Genomic DNA, 20,982 nt, shown 5'->3' on the forward strand with positions numbered 1-20,982 from the left:
CCCTGCCCCTCACTCTCCATCCTAACTTTCATTCTGAGCACACAATCCCCGCCCCTCACTCTCCATCCTAACCTTCATTCTGAGCACAAAATCCCCGCCCCTCACTCTCCATCCTAACCTTCATTCTGAGCACACAGTCCCCGCCCCTCACTCTCCATCCTAACCTTCATTCTGAGCACACAGTCCCCACCCATCACTCTCCATCCTAACCTTCATTCTGAGCACACAATCCCCGCCCCTCACTCTCCATCCTAACCTTCATTCTGAGCACACAGTCCCCACCCATCACTCTCCATCCTAACCTTCATTCTGAGCACACAATCCCCGCCCCTCACTCTCCATCCTAACCTTCATTCTGAGCACACAATCCCCGCCCCTCACTCTCCATCCTAACCTTCACTCTGAGCACACAATCCCCGCCCCTCACTCTCCATCCTAACCTTCATTCTGAGCACACAATCCCCGCCCCTCACTCTCCATCCTAACCTTCATTCTGAGCACACAGTCCCCACCCATCACTCTCCATCCTAACCTTCATTCTGAGCACACCATCCCCGCCCCTCACTCTCCATCCTAACCTTCATTCTGAGCACACAATCCCCGCCCCTCACTCTCCATCCTAACCTTCATTCTGAGCACACAATCCCCGCCCCTCACTCTCCATCCTAACCTTCATTCTGAGCACACAATCCCCGCCCCTCACTCTCCATCCTAACCTTCACTCTGAGCACACAATCCCCGCCCCTCACTTTCCATCCTAACCTTCATTCTGAGCACACAATCCCCGCCCCTCACTCTCCATCCTAACCTTCATTCTGAGCACACAATCCCCGCCCCTCACTCTCCATCCTAACCTTCACTCTGAGCACACAATCCCCGCCCCTCACTCTCCATCCTAACCTTCATTCTGAGCACACAATCCCCGCCCCTCACTCTCCATCCTAACCTTCATTCTGAGCACACAGTCCCCACCCATCACTCTCCATCCTAACCTTCATTCTGAGCACACAATCCGCGCTCCTCACTCTCTATCCTAACCTTCATTCTGAGCACACAATCCCCGCCCCTCACTTTCCATCCTAACCTTCATTCTGAGCGCACAGTCCCCGCCCCTCACTCTCCATCCTAACTTTCATTCTGAGCACACAATCCCCGCCCCTCACTCTCCATCCTAACCTTCATTCTGAGCACACAGTCCCCACCCATCACTCTCCATCCTAACCTTCATTCTGAGCACACAATCCCAGCCCCTCACTCTCCATCCTAACTTTCATTCTGAGCACACAATCCCCCCCCATCACTCTCTATCCTAACCTTCATTCTGAGCACACAGTCCCCACCCATCACTCTCTATCCTAACCTTCATTCTGAGCACACAGTCCCCACCCATCACTCTCCATCCTAACCTTCATTCTGAGCACACCATCCCCGCCCCTCACTCTCCATCCTAACCTTCATTCTGAGCACACAATCCCCGCCCCTCACTCTCCATCCTAACCTTCATTCTGAGCACACAATCCCCGCCCCTCACTCTCCATCCTAACCTTCATTCTGAGCACACAATCCCCGCCCTTCACTCTCCATCCTAACCTTCACTCTGAGCACACAATCCCCGCCCCTCACTCTCCATCCTAACCTTCATTCTGAGCACACAATCCCCGCCCCTCACTCTCCATCCTAACCTTCATTCTGAGCACACAATCCCCGCCCCTCACTCTCCATCCTAACCTTCATTCTGAGCACACAATCCCCGCCCCTCACTCTCCATCCTAACCTTCATTCTGAGCACACAATCCCCGCCCCTCACTCTCCATCCTAACCTTCACTCTGAGCACACAATCCCCGCCCCTCACTCTCCATCCTAACCTTCATTCTGAGCACACAATCCCCGCCCCTCACTCTCCATCCTAACCTTCATTCTGAGCACACAGTCCCCACCCATCACTCTCCATCCTAACCTTCATTCTGAGCACACAATCCGCGCTCCTCACTCTCTATCCTAACCTTCATTCTGAGCACACAATCCCCGCCCCTCACTTTCCATCCTAACCTTCATTCTGAGCGCACAGTCCCCGCCCCTCACTCTCCATCCTAACTTTCATTCTGAGCACACAATCCCCGCCCCTCACTCTCCATCCTAACCTTCATTCTGAGCACACAGTCCCCACCCATCACTCTCCATCCTAACCTTCATTCTGAGCACACAATCCCAGCCCCTCACTCTCCATCCTAACTTTCATTCTGAGCACACAATCCCCCCCCATCACTCTCTATCCTAACCTTCATTCTGAGCACACAGTCCCCACCCATCACTCTCTATCCTAACCTTCATTCTGAGCACACAGTCCCCACCCATCACTCTCCATCCTAGCCTTCATTCTGAGCACACCATCCCCGCCCCTCACTCTCCATCCTAACCTTCATTCTGAGCACACAATCCCCGCCCCTCACTCTCCATCCTAACCTTCATTCTGAGCACACAATCCCCGCCCCTCACTCTCCATCCTAACCTTCATTCTGAGCACACAATCCCCGCCCCTCACTCTCCATCCTAACCTTCATTCTGAGCACACAATCCCCGCCCCTCACTCTCCATCCTAACCTTCACTCTGAGCACACAATCCCCGCCCCTCACTCTCCATCCTAACCTTCATTCTGAGCACACAATCCCCGCCCCTCACTCTCCATCCTAACCTTCATTCTGAGCACACAGTCCCCACCCATCACTCTCCATCCTAACCTTAATTCTGAGCACACAATCCGCGCTCCTCACTCTCTATCCTAACCTTCATTCTGAGCACACAATCCCCGCCCCTCACTTTCCATCCTAACCTTCATTCTGAGCGCACAGTCCCCGCCCCTCACTCTCCATCCTAACTTTCATTCTGAGCACACAATCCCCACCCCTCACTCTCCATCCTAACCTTTATTCTGAGCACACAGTCCCCACCCATCACTCTCCATCCTAACCTTCATTCTGAGCACACAATCCCAGCCCCTCACTCTCCATCCTAACTTTCATTCTGAGCACACAATCCCCCCCCATCACTCTCTATCCTAACCTTCATTCTGAGCACACAGTCCCCACCCATCACTCTCTATCCTAACCTTCATTCTGAGCACACAGTCCCCACCCATCACTCTCCATCCTAACCTTCATTCTGAGCACACAATCCCCGCCCCTCACTCTCCATCCTAACCTTCATTCTGAGCACACAATCCCCACCCATCACTCTCCATCCTAACCTTCATTCTGAGCACACAATCCCCGCCCCTCACTCTTCATCTTAACCTTCATTTTGAGCACACAGTCCCCACCCATCACTCTCCATCCTAACCTTCATTCTGAGCACACAATCCCCGCCCCCATCACTCTCCATCCTAACCTTCATTCTGAGCGCACAGTCCCCGCCCCTCACTCTCCATCCTAACCTCCATTCTGATCACACAATCCCCGCCCCTCACTCTCCACCCTAACCTCCATTCTGATCACACAATCCCATAGTGTGTCCGAGCTTCTCAGCATCCCCCATAATGTGTTCCAGCTTCTCAAGGTCTCCCAAAGTGCATATCAGTTTATCACATCTACCATAAGACTTACAGACTATGGTGTCATAGTGTGTCTGATCTGAAAACCTGTACAAGGGCCATATATAAACAGAAAGTACTGACAACTCCTAACTGTAGATTCATTTAGATTATATTTTTAGATTTAGATTATGATTTTGATGGTCTCTTTGCCTCCATTGTGTCTCATAATTTCTTGCATTGCAGGTGGAGGGGGAGTATCTGGTAGGACATAAGGGTCAGAAGGAGAACATTGTGATGGAAGATCAGAAGATCCCTCCCCATGATCAGGTAGAAACACGATTGATAATTAGTATTGTTTATGGTCTGATGTAAACATTAGCTGTTTTGTTACTATTATTATTTATTCTTTATATTTTCAGGCTGAAAGCCTGGCTGATTTCAAAATCATCATTAAAGAAGAGATAAAAGATGAGGATGAGGAAGTGGACATAAACACATGGAAGTCTTCAGAAGGACACAAGAAGATCCACAAGGACAGCATGAGGGAGAATCGGACGCCCCTCACAGCACCAGGTAAGAGGAGATGTTTATTTCTAGTACAGGAGAGAGACATATGGAGGATCCACCTAGACACCCCCCCCCATCATCTGTTATACACATAGACACAATGTATTCAGTCAGTGTACGTGTTTCCTACAGATGAATCCACTAGCAGAAGTCCTCCAGAGACATGTACAGGTCCTCTTTATTCCCGGAATTGTCCACAGGAAGGTCACACCACCCCTCACCATCATCAGGTAGGTGGAACTAAGATTCTGTATCTCCTAAGTACCTGCAAACACAAGGAAAGGCAATGCTTACTCACCAAGCTGCACCTGCTCTTTAAATAGACTGCAGGGTAAAGCCAGTCAGTAAATGTGCCCATACCTGCAGTACTGAATCTGGCATGGTTTAAACCGATTACACTACCTCCTCTATATAAGGAGACCTTCAGGTTCACATAGTAATGTGGTAGCAGGGGTGGTGTGGGCAGCCAGTCCCCAGGCCCACTTATTATACAGTACCTGCAAAGTTTATGACATTTTTATTCTTTAAAGTTGACCCAGTGTGTGCTTGTGGACATTTCAGGAATGCTATTTTCCTTTGTATTGTAGAGTATGAACAATGAGCTGACGTGTTTGAGAATAAAAGTTGAAGAGGAAGAAGAGACACCTGTGAAGGAGGATGAGGAATCTATGGAGGAAGGTGACACGATGGGGACAGTTAAACAGGAGAAATCAGCTCTGGATATTGACTCTGGTAAGCCATAATCACCACTGCAGAAAAGATTGACTATAATGTATTATTATTACTAACAGGAGGTGGAGGTATAGAAAGTGTTGGGAGGATCACTAGATTTTCTCATCATGCGTTATTATTGGACTGGATTTACTTGTTTGAACAGTAATATGGATTCACCTTTTATTTGAACATTCAGATTGAAAGGGTCTTCATGTTCTCATGAGATTGCCATTTATAGACTATTTTCCTTTAGTTACATAGATATCTATACACATGTTCACCCAGTTTATTTATTTATTTAAGTATTTATATAGTGCCAACATATTCCGCAGTGCTGTACAGAGTATATATTGTCTTGTCACTAACTGTCCCTCAGAGGGGCTCACAATCTAGTCCTTACCATAGTCATATGTCTATGTATGTATCATGTAGTGCAGGGGTGCCCACACTTTTTCAGCTCGCAAGCTACTTTTAAATTTTCAGAGTTCTGGAGATCTACCAACATTTAGGTAGCTACGTATATGTGCCTTCAGTATAGGTAGATAGGTATAGGTGCCTTCAGTATAGATAGCCAGGTATAAGTGCCTTCAGTATAGATAGCCAGGTGTAGGGGCCTTCAGTATAGGTAGCCAGGTATAGTATAGTATAGTTAGGTGCAGGTGCCTTCAGTATAGGTAGCCAGGTATAGTATAGTTAGGTGCAGGTGCCTTCAGCATAGGTAGCCAGGTATAGTATAGTTAGGTGCAGGTGCCTTCAGCATAGGTAGCCAGGTATAGTATAGTTAGGTGCAGGTGCCTTCAGTATAGGTAGCCAGGTATGGTATAGTTAGGTGCAGGTGCCTTCAGTATAGGTAGCCAGGTATAGTATAGTTAGGTGCAGGTGCCTTCAGCATAGGTAGCCAGGTATAGTATAGTTAGGTGCAGGTGCCTTCAGTATAAGTAGCCAGGTATTGTATAGTTAGGTGCAGGTGCCTTCAGTATAGATAGCCAGGTGTAGGGGCCTTCAGTATAGGTAGCCAGGTGAAGGGGCCTTCAGTATAGATAGCCAGGTGTAGGGGCATTCAGTATAGGTAGCCAGGTGTAGGGGCATTCAGTATAGGTAGCCAGGTGTAGGGGCCTTCAGTATAGATAGCCAGGTGTAGGGGCCTTCAGTATAGATAGCCAGGTATAGTATAGTTAGGTGCAGGTGCCTTCAGTATAGATAGCCAGGTGTAGGGGCCTTCAGTATAGGTAGCCAGGTGTAGGGTCCTTCAGTATAGGTAGCCAGGTGTAGGGGCCTTCAGTATAGGTAGCCAGGTGTAGGGGACTTCAGTATAGGTAGCCAGGTGTAGGGACCTTCAGTATAGATAGCCAGGTGTAGGGGCCTTCAGTATAGGTAGCCAGGTGTAGGGGCCTTCATTATAGGTAGCCAGGTATAGTATAGCCAGGTGTAGGGGCCTTCAGTATAGGTAGCCAGGTGTAGGGGCCTTCAGTATAGGTAGCCAGGTATAGTATAGTTAGGTGCCTTCAGTATAGATAGCCAGGTGTAAAGGCCTTCAGTATAGGTAGCCAGGTATAGTATAGCCAGGTGTAGAGGCCTTCAGTATAGGTAGCCAGGTGTAGGGGCCTTCAGTATAGGTAGCCAGGTATAGTATAGTTAGGTGCCTTCAGTATAGATAGCCAGGTGTAAAGGCCTTCAGTATAGGTAGCCAGGTGTAGGGGCCTTCAGTATAGGTAACCAGGTATAGTATAGTTAGGTGTAGAGGCCATCAGTATAGATAGCTAGCTACTTTTAAGTTTTCAGAGTTCTGGAGATCTACCAACATTTAGGTAGCTACGTATATGTGCCTTCAGTATAGGTAGATAGGTATAGGTGCCTTCAGTATAGATAGCCAGGTATAAGTGCCTTCAGTATAGATAGCCAGGTGTAGGGGCCTTCAGTATAGGTAGCCAGGTATAGTATAGTTAGGTGCAGGTGCCTTCAGCATAGGTAGCCAGGTATAGTATAGTTAGGTGCAGGTGCCTTCAGCATAGGCAGCCAGGTATAGTATAGTTAGGTGCAGGTGCCTTCAGCATAGGTAGCCAGGTATAGTATAGTTAGGTGCAGGTGCCTTCAGTATAGGTAGCCAGGTATGGTATAGTTAGGTGCAGGTGCCTTCAGTATAGGTAGCCAGGTATAGTATAGTTAGGTGCAGGTGCCTTCAGCATAGGTAGCCAGGTATAGTATAGTTAGGTGCAGGTGCCTTCAGTATAAGTAGCCAGGTATTGTATAGTTAGGTGCAGGTGCCTTCAGTATAGATAGCCAGGTGTAGGGGCCTTCAGTATAGGTAGCCAGGTGAAGGGGCCTTCAGTATAGATAGCCAGGTGTAGGGGCATTCAGTATAGGTAGCCAGGTGTAGGGGCATTCAGTATAGGTAGCCAGGTGTAGGGGCCTTCAGTATAGATAGCCAGGTGTAGGGGCCTTCAGTATAGATAGCCAGGTATAGTATAGTTAGGTGCAGGTGCCTTCAGTATAGATAGCCAGGTGTAGGGGCCTTCAGTATAGGTAGCCAGGTGTAGGGTCCTTCAGTATAGGTAGCCAGGTGTAGGGGCCTTCAGTATAGGTAGCCAGGTGTAGGGGACTTCAGTATAGGTAGCCAGGTGTAGGGACCTTCAGTATAGATAGCCAGGTGTAGGGGCCTTCAGTATAGGTAGCCAGGTGTAGGGGCCTTCATTATAGGTAGCCAGGTATAGTATAGCCAGGTGTAGGGGCCTTCAGTATAGGTAGCCAGGTGTAGGGGCCTTCAGTATAGGTAGCCAGGTATAGTATAGTTAGGTGCCTTCAGTATAGATAGCCAGGTGTAAAGGCCTTCAGTATAGGTAGCCAGGTATAGTATAGCCAGGTGTAGAGGCCTTCAGTATAGGTAGCCAGGTGTAGGGGCCTTCAGTATAGGTAGCCAGGTATAGTATAGTTAGGTGCCTTCAGTATAGATAGCCAGGTGTAAAGGCCTTCAGTATAGGTAGCCAGGTGTAGGGGCCTTCAGTATAGGTAACCAGGTATAGTATAGTTAGGTGTAGAGGCCTTCAGTATAGATAGCTAGGTGTAGGGGCCTTCTGTATAACTAGCCAGATACAGTGTAGTTAGGTGCAGGTGCCTTCAGTATTGATAGCTAGGTGTAGGTGTCTGGGCCACTTACCTCCCTCCAGTTCCAGTGGCGGCGTCTGGGGCTCATCTTAGTCTCCCCTCCAGGAGTGCAGATGAACAGCGGACGACTGAGGGAACGCTCCGGCGGGCACCAGGCAGCCTGCGTGGATGCAGTGCGCCCAGCGCCGCCCCCAGCAGCCATGATGTCGCGGCTTCCTTCTCTTCAGCCGCACCGCCTCGCTCTCCTCCCTTGCATTCTGATTGGCCAAATTTAATGTGACGTGGCCACCTGGCCGCGATCTACCAAACAGGCGGTCGCGATCTACCGGTAGATTGCGATCAACCTATTGGGCACCCCTGATGTAGTGTATGTATCGTAGTCTAGGGCCAATTTAAGGGGGAGCTAATTAACTTATTTGTATGTTTTTGGGAAGTGGGAGGAAACCCACACAGACATGGGGAGAACATACAAACTCCTTGCAGATGTTGACCTGGCTGGGATTCAAACCAGGGACCCAGCGCTGCAAGGCAAGAGAGCTAACCACTATGCCATTAAACGTTATTTATAAAGTGCTAATGTATTATGCAGGGCTGTACAATAGATTACATTAGATAATGTTACAAAGGGACATTCTTGCATTCAACAATGGTACACAAAATAGTGATGCAACAGTAAACAATGGTGTGCAGATTGCAATGCAAGGATAATATAGCAGACAGAGTCACTGGCCCCTATGCAGACAGAGTCACTGGCCCCTATGCAGACAGAGTCACTGGCCCCTATGCAGACAGAATCACTGGCCCCTATGCAGACAGAGTCACTGGCCCCTATGCAGACAGAGTCACTGGCCCCTATGCAGACAGAGTCACTGGCCCCTATGCAGACAGAGTCACTGGCCCCTATGCAGACAGAGTCACTGGCCCCTATGCAGACAGAGTCACTGGCCCCTATGCAGACAGAGTCACTGGCCCCTATGCAGACAGAGTCACTGGCCCCTATGCAGACAGAGTCACTGGCCCCTATGCAGACAGAGTCACTGGCCCCTATGCAGACAGAGTCACTGGCCCCTATGCAGACAGAGTCACTGGCCCCTATGCAGACAGAGTCACTGGCCCCTATGCAGACAGAGTCACTGGCCCCTATGCAGACAGAGTCACTGGCCCCTATGCAGACAGAGTCACTGGCCCCTATGCAGACAGAGTCACTGGCCCCTATGCAGACAGAGTCACTGGCCCCTATGCAGACAGAGTCACTGGCCCATATGCAGACAGAGTCACTGGCCCATATGCAGACAGTCACTGGCCCACATGCAGACAGAGTCACTGGCCCACATGCAGACAGAGTCACTGGCCCACATGCAGACAGAGTCACTGGCCCACATGCAGACAGAGTCACTGGCCCACATGCAGACAGAGTCACTGGCCCACATGCAGACAGAGTCACTGGCCCACATGCAGACAGAGTCACTGGCCCACATGCAGACAGAGTCACTGGCCCACATGCAGACAGAGTCACTGGTCCATATGCAGACAGAGTCACTGGCCCATATGTAATTCACTTTCTCCTGAGTTTTCTCCTTGATGATATGTTCACACCTTGGGCTCGATTCACAAAGCGGTGCTAACCCAGTTAGAGACTTTAGGCGTGATAACCATTGCACCACGCTGGTGAAAAGCCAGTTTAGGTGTGATAAGTTTAGGCATGATAAGTTTAGGTGTGATAAGTTCAGGCATGATAAGTTTAGATAAGTTTAGATCGCTTGCAAAGTCCCGCACGCAAAGCAGCGCCATTAAACTTTATACGAAGTGCACCAGACTTTGCTAGCGTAAAACTTTTGATCAGCTGTGCACTGCGGTGCTAACCCAGTTGGCGCTTAAACTTATCATGCCTAAACTTATCACACCTAAACTTATCATGCCTAAAGTTATCACACCTAAACTTATCACACCTAAACTTATCATGCCTAAACTGAGTTTAGGCATGATAAAGGGTTTTTTACCAGCGTGCTAACTGTTAGCACCGCTTTGTGAATCAGGCCCCTTATCAATATAAGGCATTTTGAGTCACCAACAAGCAAGAAAATACTCTAAAAAGTATTGACAGTGCTTTTTCATCTACTTTTTATAATTTTCCAATTGCAAAATGCTGAAAAGGTTTTTTAAAAAGAAAATGAAAATGTATTTTTTATAAGAAAACTCAGGAGAACAAGTTAATTGCATATGGGCCACTGAGTCCATATGATGGCGGACGAGAGCACACAAGGAGGAGGGCACTGCCAAATAGGCCTACAAGCGAAAGGGTTGGGGAGAGGGACACAAAAGGGGGTGAATGGGTAAGTCCAAAGGAGGATGATGGAGCTATAACGATGCTGGGTAAGCAATGGTGATCAGATAGGCCTTTAATGGCTGTTTGAATGAGTTGAAGGTGGGGGAGAGCCTGCTGGAAGGAGTTCCATAGAGTAAGGGATGCTCTGGAGAAGTCCTGGAGCTTCATGAGTAAGTAACTGATCCGTAGAGTGTTGGAGGAGTGGATTGTGGCGTATCTCTGGACAAGATCTGAGATGTATGAAGGGTAGGTAGGGTGGATGGATGCCAGGCAGAGCAGTTTAAGTTTAATTCCTAGGGGTGCAGGGAGACAGAGAAGGGACTTGTGAAGAGGAGAAGCTGAAGAGGAGTGGTGGAGGAGTGAATAAACCTGGCAGCTGCATTCATTACATATGGCAGGGGTGGAATCTGGTCTCAGGCAGTCCAGGAAGGAGGGCATTGCAGTAGTCCTGACAGGAGATGACCAGAGCATGGACAGTAAGTTTAGTAGTGTAAGGGTCAGGGACTAGGTAGGGATGAATTTTTGCTAGAGTTGCAGATATGGAAGAGGCAGGATCTGGAGATGTTCTGGATGTGGGGGGTGAAGGAGGGTGCTGAGTCCAGGGTCACACACAGGGTGTCCAGTGAGCCACATGGCCAGGAACTCTGTGGCTTGATCGAGGCATCAGCTTCCCACATCGAGGAGTCATAACTGTGGTTGCCCTTCAAGGCACAGAAAGCATCCAAGCCCCTTTTAAATGTACCTGCATGCTATAGCAACTTCCTGTGGTGAGACATTCTACATTTTAACCACTCTTTGGGCTTGATTCACTAAAGCGTGATAACTCAAATATCAGCCTTATCAGAGTAGCATAGTGAGCTCTATGAAATTATGCCTGCTAATTGGCAATGACGAGAGCTCCACTCGTCCTGCCCTGAGCCCCTTCAGGTTCGTAGCGCTCGCTATGCTACTTTGATAAGGCGTATTAACTTTGATAAGGTGTGATATCGTTGATGAAGTGTGTTATTTGAGTTATCGCGGTTTAGTGAATCAAGCCCTTTCTGTGAAGAACCCCTTTCTAAACAGGTGGTAAAATCTCCTTGCCATTATACATAGTTCAAATCCCCTTGTCCTTCTTAAAGCCAGGGCCTGATTTGCACCTTTTGCTGTTCGAGGCCTTTATCCTCAGCTGCCCCTGGCCAACAGCATCCCAACCCCTCCTCCCCCAAGTACAGTATAAGTAGCCAGATGCACCCCCACCTCTTCCTCCCAGTACAGTGTAGGTAGCCATACCTCCCCCACCGCAGTATAGATAGCCAAATCAGATTCCCCCCTCCCAGGTATAGGTAGCCAGATCAAGACAAGACACAAAACATTTATATTGCACTTTTCAGGCCCATCTCCAATCCTCAGTATAACATCATAGCACCAACAATGGGGAGGAGATACTGTACACCATATGAAAGGCCCATATCCATTCCTCAGTATAACATCATAGTACCAACAAATGAGGAGGAGATACTGTACACCATATGAAAGGGCCATCTCCATTCCTCAGTATAACATCATAGCACCAACAAATGAGGAGGAGATACTGTACACCATATGAAAGGTCCATCTCCATTCCTCAGTATAACATCATAGCACCAACAAATGAGGAGGAGATACTGTACACCATATGAAAGGCCCATCTCCATTCCTCAGTATAACATCATAGCACCAACAAATGGGGAGGAGATACTGTACACCATATGAAAGGCCCATCTCCATTCCTCAGTATAACATCATAGTCCCAACAAATGAGGAGGAGATACTGTACACCATATGAAATGCCCATCTTCATTCCTCTTTAGTAAACTTTGGGAAACTGATGACTGCTTGACCACCATCATAGGCTCAAACTGCAATTTTTTTTTCCCAACAGATGGACGGTATGTTGGTAACACCTCAGAGGGACCTCTTTTGTCACAGCCAGGGGATACTGCAGAAGAAAATGATGTCACACAACATCCTCCTGTCACTGCTTTGTCAGATGGAGCCTCATCAAGAGATAAAAAGACATTTTCATCTTCTGAATGTGACAATAGCTTTGCCTCTACTTCCAGGCTTGTTATAAATCGGCAGGACGGGCCTCCATTTCCATGTCCAGAGTGTGGGAAGTGTTTTTCTGAGAAGGAATGCCTTACCGTACATATGAATGTCCACACTGGTGAGAAGCCATTTTCCTGTTCAGTGTGCGGGAAGCGTTTCAAGCATAAGTTTACACTTCTTTCACACGAGGCATGTCACACGGGCGAGCGTCCCTTTAGCTGCTCCCAATGTGGGAAATGTTTCCCCTTGAAAGTTTACCTCCACAGACACCAGAAGAGTCACACGGGCGAACGTCCATTTTCCTGCTCTGATTGTGGGAAGTGTTTTGTTAAGAAAGTATCATTAATCATTCACCAGCGGAGCCACACGGGCGAGCGGCCGTTTTCATGTTCACAGTGTGGGAAAAGCTTCTTACAGAAAGAGTGCCTTGTTAAACACCAGAGAATTCACACCGGTGAGCGGCCTTTTCCCTGTCCGGAGTGTGGGAAATGTTTCATTGGTAAGGGAGATCTTTTCGTGCACCAGCGAATCCATACCAACGAGCGGCCTTTTTCATGTTCAGAGTGTGGGAAATGTTTTAATTCGAAATCTACTCTCCTTGCGCACCAGAGGATCCACACAGGAGAGCGCCCCTTTCCTTGTCTGGAGTGCGGCAAGAGTTTCTCTGCGAAAGGGATTCTTGTGTCCCACCAACGGACCCACACAGGCGAGCGCCCTTTTGCCTGTTCAGAGTGTGGGAAAAGTTTTTTGACGAAAGGCACTCTCATTTCACACTACCGCATTCACACAGGCGAGCGTCCATTCTCATGCATGGAGTGTGGAAAGGGCTTCAGTCAGAAGTCAGAGCTTACCAGACACCAGAAGACTCACATTACTGTGCGGCCTTTTTCATGCTCAGAATGTGGGAAATCCTTCTCTGATATTAAGGCTCTACATTTACATCAGCGATCCCACACCGGCGAGCATCCTTATGCCTGTTCGGTGTGCGGAAAATGTTTTTCCACAAAGGGGTCTCTTCTCCTGCACCAGCCCATTCACACAGGTGAACAGCCTTTTTCCTGTTCAGAGTGCGGGAAAGGTTTCTTTAGGAAAGGAGAATTTATCAGACATCAGAGGACTCATTCTGGTGAACGCCCTTTTTCATGTTCAGAGTGTGGGAAGGGTTTTGTAGTTAACGCGGAGCTGCTGAGACACCAGAGAATCCACACCGACGAGCGGCCTTATTCCTGTTCAGAGTGTGGGAAAAGCTTTAAGACAAAAGGAAATTTAAATTCACATCAGAAAACTCACACTCGCTGATTCAGAAGCAAAGAACATGGGAGATTTGTTATAGCCAGAAGTGCCCTGTCCTTCAGATCTATTGTGTGATAAAACTATCGAAAGAAGGTCCGCACACCACTTTAACAGGAACATTTTAATGCTCCATCACCATATACACACAATCGATCGTAAAACCGATACAGGGTCCCCTTCATCAAGGCACAGTTATGATCATATCACCAGTGTCGCTTTTATGATCGATTGTGTATATGTGGTGATGGCGCAATAAAAAGTTCTTGTTAAAGTGATTAAAGTGGTGTGCAGACCTTATTTGGATACTTGTATGGACTTTGACTTCTTGGTCCTGCACCCACCACCTCTGCTGGAGGTTGGTGTGTGATCTTTGGGATTACTATTGTATGGTAACGACCAGGGCCCATATGCAATTAGTCTTTTTTCTCCTGTGTTTTCTCCTAGGTGATAATTTTTCATCTTCTATTTAGAATAACCTTTCAGCACTTTGCAATTGAAAACGTACGAAAAAGAAGGTGGAAAAGTACTACCAAAACTATTTTAAGTATTTTTTTTGCTTGCTGGTGATTTAGAAGGCATTTTGAAGACCACTTTGAAAATATAGTATAATCTCGTTATAATAAACTCTGATATAGAAAACATTTGGGTATAATTAACTACCTCTCCAGGTCCCGGCCAATCTCCATTATAAGTCTATGGGAGCAACTCCTGGTATAGTAAACTCTGATATAATAAAACTTCTGTTATAGTAAATGTTTTTTGGCCTTACGTGATGCTGACTCTGGATATAGTAAACAGTGGGCAGTGCATGCGTCATGGCAGTGGGTGGCGCATGTGTCATATGTCAGTGTGAAAATCCTGATCGGCTGCTCTCTTCAGGCTGGTTGCGGGTGAGTTGATTCCTGATAACATTTGTGAGACAAGACGAATGGCCCCGGCGCTGGATTAGGGCTGATCGGAACAGCAGCTGAATTCCGATTTCTTCGAAATTTCGTGTACCGCATGCGAAAACCGAGTTTCGTGTTCCGAATTTTCGTGTTCCGAGTGCATTTCTATTGAATTAAATAGTGTTAACTTCTGCGGTTAATTATAAAGCCTCCGTACATGCTATCATTACCAAATTTGCCATGTTTATTAAGTAGATGAGTAGGAACATGGTAAAAAAAAAATTTGTGAAAAGAGCTTATAGTTTTTGAGCAAATCGATTTCAAAATTTCATAAGAAAAATGTTTTTTAAACTGTGTAAAATGACACTGCTGCAGAACAGGTTACTGCATTCCGAGTTCTGTATACATATTGTATACATTTCATGAAAACAGACAGCGTGGGGTCCCCCCTCCCAAGCCTCCTTAACCCCTTGTCCCCCATGCAGGCTGGGATAGCCAGAATGCGGAGTCCCGGCCACGTGGGGCTTCGCACCCTGAGCTATATCCATGGTATGGGGGGGCTCTGGAGGAGAGGGGCGGCCAACCTCCCCCTTTCCTCCAGAGCCCTTGTCCAATCCATGGACAAGGGGCTCTTCCCCACCTCCGGTGCCCCAGGAGGAGGTGGGGGCCGCCGACGTCCTGGGGGGTTCATGGTGCTATCCGGGGTTCCCCTTTAACAAGCGGACCCCGGAAGCCGCCCCCTCCCCAGGAGAAATGAGTATAGGGGTACACGGTACCCCTTACCCATTTCAGTAGAGTTAAAAAAAATAAATAAAAACACGACAACAAAAAAAGTCCTTTATTGTTCTAAATTAACCAGGGATACTTACATTGCGATAATCTCACGCCAGTAACCTCAGGAGTGGTCCCACGCCAGTATCCTCTTATGACATCCCACCTCCCTCCCACACTGACGAACTCCCACCACTGAATGGTCACAGTCAGCCTCTGCATCTGTATAGCAGAGGCTGAGAACACGAAAATGTTGCCTTTAAAACAAGAAATTTCGGCAAACAGTGATGCAATCAAAATGGCCACTGGGAAATCCCCGATCGCTGGAGGCCACACTAGAGTGGCGAAACCAGTGATTTTTCACATAGATGGTGGGTCCAGGTGACCAAAGCAGGAGGTTGTCTAATCCCCTGGACCCACCCATTCATGTGAAATAACACGTATTCTGACACTCTGAGGTGGCCTCCGGGGAACGGGGATTTCCCAGCAGCCATTTTGTTTATGACACTGTTTGCCGAAAATTCTTGTTTTAGCAAACAATTTTCGTGTTTCTAGCTTATGCAATACAGATCTACAGCCTTTCATCCCCAGGAGTTCTGCAGGATCGACAGGTGCGCGGGACCTCCTAAGAGCATAGAGGGGGGCACAGCGCAGGAAGGTGGGAAAGTGGGCACAGAGCGGCGGGGAGAGGGGGAAGCCTCCCCTCCCTCACCTAGGGCCCCCCCTTGCGCACTCCCCCCCACCTCCAGAATTCCAGCCAGCCAGCGGAACGGCTTACCGAGAGCGATACCGTGTACCCCTATACTCATTTCTCCTGGGGAGGGGGCGGCTTCCGGGGTCCGCTTGTTAAAGGGGAACCCCGGATGGCACCATGAACCCCCCAGGACGTCGGCAGCCCCCACCTCCTCCATGGATTGGACAAGGGCTCTGGAGGAGAGGGGGAGGTTGGCCGCCCCTCTCCTCCAGAGTCCCCCCCATACCATGGACCATGCGGGCTGGTATAGCTCAGGGTGCGAAGCCCCACATGGCCGGGACTCCGCATTCTGGCTATTCCAGCCTGCATGGGGGACAAGGGGTTAAGGAGGCTTGGGAGGGGGGACCCCACGCTGTCTGTTTTCATGAAATGTATACAATATGTATACAGAACTCGGAATGCAGTAACCTGTTCTGCAGCAGTGTCATTTTACACAGTTTAAAAAACATTTTTCCTATGAAACTTTAAAATCGATTTTTTCAAAAACTATAAGGTCTTTTCACAATTTTTTTTTACCATGTTCCTACTCATCTGCTTAATATACATGCCAAATTTGGTGATGATAGCATGTAAGGGGGCTTTACAATTAACCATGGAATTTAGCACTATTGACTTCAATGTAAACGCGAATTCGGTACTCGGAATTGCCGAATTTTAGAGTTTCGAGAGCTTACTCGGAACTGCCAAATTCCGATGGCAAACTCGAAATTCGGAATCCGAGAGCTCAGCCCTATGCTGGATATACAGTACTGTACAAATAAGCAGCCTGGGGGAAAATGAGGAATAATGTGAACGTAACAAAAGAGAATGCAGTGTTACCACTTCCAGTTTGCAATCACTGATAAAAGTAGCATCACATTAAGGAGAGTAGAGTGCCAAGTCCCACCCACGGAGGTATCGGAGCCATTTGCATTACAGATGTGAGTGGCTTACTATGATTTGCTGCATTTTGAAGAGAGGCTTCATGATTGGCTCAAGTGTGAGCAGAAAGTTTTACAGGACACGTGAAGCAAGTTCCGCCCACAGGGGTATCGGAGACACTCACAGGAAGTGGCTGCCTTTATTTAGTGACGCCTGCAATTTTTAAAGGAATACTGTAGGGGGTCGGGGGAAAATGAGTTGAACTTACCCGGGGCTTCTAATGGTCCCCCGCAGACATCCTGTGTTGGCGCAGCCACTCACCAATACTCCGGCCCCGCCTCGGGTTCACTTCTGGAATTTCTGACTTTAAAGTCTGAAATCCACTGCGCCTGCGTTGCCGTGTCCTCGATCCCGCTGATGTCATCAAGAGCGCACAGTGCAGGCCCAGTATGGTCTGTACCTGCGCAGTACACTCCTGGTGACATCAGCGGGAGCGAGGACACGGCAATGCAGGCGCAGTGGTTTTCTGACTTTAAAGTCAGAAATTCCAGAAGTGAACTGGAGGCGGGGCCGGAGCATCGGTGAGTGGTTGCGCCAACACAGGGTGTCTGTGGGGGACCATTAGAAGCCCCAGGTAAGTTCAACTCATTTTCCCCCGACCCCCCCCCTACAGTATCCCTTTAAGGAGCTCTGGATACTGTACCAGCAATGTGTCCAGACTGGCTATGCAGCCCTAAGGTATACTTAACCTAGTAGTCCACCAAATGTGCACGTGCTTGTACTGTATCTCCAAAGGGAGGACAGAGTTGGTCCTTTACAGCAGAGAATATACCAGGGCATGCTGGACTATTTCTAATACAATTTCTGGTATAGTAAAATCCTGATATAGTAAACCACTTTTCCTGCTCCCTTGGAGTTTACAGTAATGAGAATATAGTGTATCACTTAGGAGAAAACTCAGGAGAAAAAGGGAATAGCATATGGGCTAGGCCGAATCTGGTGGTAGATAAAAGTATTTCTTTAACATGTTATTGCTCTGTGAGATGACAACACTGAAATCTCTTGGCTACAACAATCTCACCCTTGGGACTGTATAACACCTTAAGGTGCTGCAGCAACTTGGCTAAAAGCATAACTACAGCACTGTCATGTGAGCTGCAGTACGTGCGACATATAGGTCATTCCACTCATCCAACTTTGTGACTCGCACAGCCCCGCCACACTGTACAGAGATATGACTATTCATGGTTGACGAGCATGCTGCTTCCAGAATCTCCTATAATCTCCACACTGCTAAGGATCAGCTTGTATTCTCTGACCCAATAAACACCCAACCCCAGTGCCTGAAACATGTTAGATGCTTTCTTCACACTACAAACAGCTACAAACGTCTCTGACTGGCTCACAACTGAACTTCATCTCTGCTGTGCAGGGGATTATGGGAAGTCAGTGTAAGGAGAGGGTTTAAGTAGTTATAGGAGACCTGTATAAAAATGTATGTAATCATTTTTGTATGACAATATAACAGGTGAAATAAAGATTCCTGGTTCACACATACAACATGCAGACATATTATTCAACAAAATGTATTGTATGATAGCTTTATATGTGATATGGTGCTAGCGCCCCCATGTGGTAACTGGAGAGCTCTGCATTGTCTGGGGGAGCAGGAGAGATATGTGTGTGATATGGTGCCCCTGTGTGGTGACTGGAAAGCTCTGCAGTGTGTGGGGGAGGAGGACAGATATGTGCGTGATGTGGTGCCCCCGTGTGGTGACTGGAGAGCGCTGCAGTGTGTGGGGGAGGAGGACAGGTATGTGTGTGATATGGTGCCCCCGTGTGGTGACTGGAGAGCTCTGCAGTGTCGGGGGGAGCAGGACAGGTATGTGTGTGATATGGCACCCCCGTGTGGTGACTGGAGAGCTCTGCAGTGTCTGGTGCAGAAGGACAGGTATGTGTGTGATATGGTGCCCCTGTGTGGTGACTGGAGAGCTCTGCAGTGTCTGGGGGAGCAGGAGAGATATGTGTGTGATATGGCGCCCCGTGTGGTGACTGGAGAGCTCTGCAGTGTCTGGGGGAGAAGGACAGGTATGTGTGTGATATGGCGCCCCCGTGTGGTGACTGGAGAGCTCTGCAGTGTCTGGTGGAGGACAGGTATGTGTGTGATATGGCGCCCCCGTGTGGTGACTGGAGAGCTCTGCAGTGTCTGGGGGAGCAGGACAGATATGTGTGTGATATGGTGCCCCCGTGTGGTGACTAGAGAGCTCTGCAGTGTCTGCCGGAGCAGGACAGATATGTGTGTGATATGGCGCCCCGTATGGTTACTGGAGAGCTCTGCAGTGTCTGCCGGAGCAGGACAGGTATATGTGTGATGTGGTGACCCCATGTGGTAATTGAAGACCGCTGCAGTGGGTGGGGGAGCATGACAGATATGTGTGTGATGTGGTGCCCCCATGTGGGGAGCAGGACAGATATGTGTGTGATATGGTGCCCCCGTGTGGTGACTGGAGAGCTCTGCAGTGTCTGCCGGAGCAGGACAGATATATGTGTGATGTGGCGCCCCCATGTGGTAATTGAAGACCGCTGCAGTGGGTGGGGGAGCAGGACAGATATGTGTGTGATATGGCGCCCCCGTGTGGTGACTGGTGAGCTCTGCAGTGTCTGGGGGAGCAGAGCAGATGTGTGTGATGTGGCGTCCCCATGTGGTGACTGGAGAGCTCTGCAGTGTCTGGGGGAGCAGGACAGATATGTGTGAGATATGGCGCCCCCATGTGGTAACTGGAGAGCTCTGCAGTGTCTGTGGGAGCAGGAAATATATTTGTATGATGTGGCGCCCCGTGTGGTAACTGGAGAGCTCTGCAGTGTGTGGGGGAGCAGGAGAGATATGTGTGTGATATGGCGCCCCCGTGTGGTGATTGGAGAGATCTGCAGTGTGTGGGGGAGCAGGAGAGATATGTGTGTGATATGGTGCCCCCGTGTGGTAACTGGAGAGCTCTGCAGTGTGTGGGGGAGCAGGAGAGATATGTGTGTGATATGGCGCCCCCGTGTGGTGACTGGTGAGCTCTGCAGTGTCTGGGGGAGCAGGACAAATGTGTGTGATGTGGTGCCCCCATGTGGTGACTGGAGAGCTCTGCAGTGTCTGGGGGAGCAGGACAGGTGTGTGTGATATGGCGCCCCCGTGTGGTGACTGGTGAGCTCTGCAGTGCGTGGGGGAGCAGGACAGATGTGTGTGATGTGGCGGCCGGCCCCATGTGGTGATTGGAGAGATCTGCAGTGTCTGGGGGAGCAGGACAGATATGTGTGTGGTATGGAAAACTGGACACAGGTGTAGTGGTAGAAGACAAAAAGAAAGAACAACCGAGAGCCCCCAATAGTGTATTATTGTTGATATAAGGTAATCTTCAATTTGTACAGCAGATATGGTTATACTCACAAGTCTCGGTTACCGACCTCAGGCAACCACTCCAATCGCATATGGGGATATTAAGCCTGTACCCACTCAGGCTAAGAAGTCGCTCTCCGTAGAAGAAAAATAAGGGTGTACACACCCATCCTCCAGGTGGATAATGATATTTGTAGTAGTTACAGAGGCGCCAGCAGAATAAAAATTAGTAGTCTATTAAAACCAAATAAAAAATTGAGGGACCGGGGGTGGTTCCATCTCCCTAATATATATGACACAACCACCATATATGGTATCCAGAAAAATACGCCTGAGGAAGCGGGCTTGGGACCCACTAAACGTGTTGCATAATTTTATGTGGAGTACAGATTAAATATATATTTTTCTGGATACCATATATGGTGGTCGTGTCATATATATTGGGGAGACGGATCCACCCCGGTCCCCCAATTTTTTATTTGGTTGTAATAGACTACCGCCCCAAAGAGGTATGTCTGCAACCCCTGCATATGCCTGCAGTGTGCTAGGGTCAAACAACATATATATACTGTACAATGGGAGAAGAAAGAAACCCTTTAACCACTTGAGGACCCACCCTTTACCACCCCTTAAGGACCAGCGTTATTTTTTGTGATCTGTGCTGGGTGGGCTCTGCAGCCCCCAGCACAGATCAGCTGGCACACAGAGCGATCAGATCGCCCCC

At 48.6% G+C, this 20,982-nt stretch overlaps 1 protein-coding gene across 1 annotated transcript in view; it reads left to right on the forward strand.

Moving 5' to 3' along the window:
• LOC137536961 (zinc finger protein 585A-like) overlaps positions 1-20,982 on the forward strand; it is a 76,261-nt gene that overhangs the window by 5,156 nt on the left and 50,123 nt on the right. The window contains exons 2-6 of the mRNA XM_068259127.1: positions 3,775-3,858; positions 3,951-4,104; positions 4,231-4,328; positions 4,686-4,830; positions 12,144-13,604. Coding sequence (XP_068115228.1) covers positions 3,826-3,858; positions 3,951-4,104; positions 4,231-4,328; positions 4,686-4,830; positions 12,144-13,604 — 1,891 coding nt within the window. The 5' untranslated portion in view covers positions 3,775-3,825. The remainder of the gene's footprint in view (positions 1-3,774; positions 3,859-3,950; positions 4,105-4,230; positions 4,329-4,685; positions 4,831-12,143; positions 13,605-20,982) is intronic.

The sequence above is a fragment of the Hyperolius riggenbachi genome, chromosome 10 (genome assembly GCF_040937935.1).
Source record: "Hyperolius riggenbachi isolate aHypRig1 chromosome 10, aHypRig1.pri, whole genome shotgun sequence".
NCBI classification, from domain to species: Eukaryota; Metazoa; Chordata; class Amphibia; order Anura; family Hyperoliidae; genus Hyperolius; species Hyperolius riggenbachi.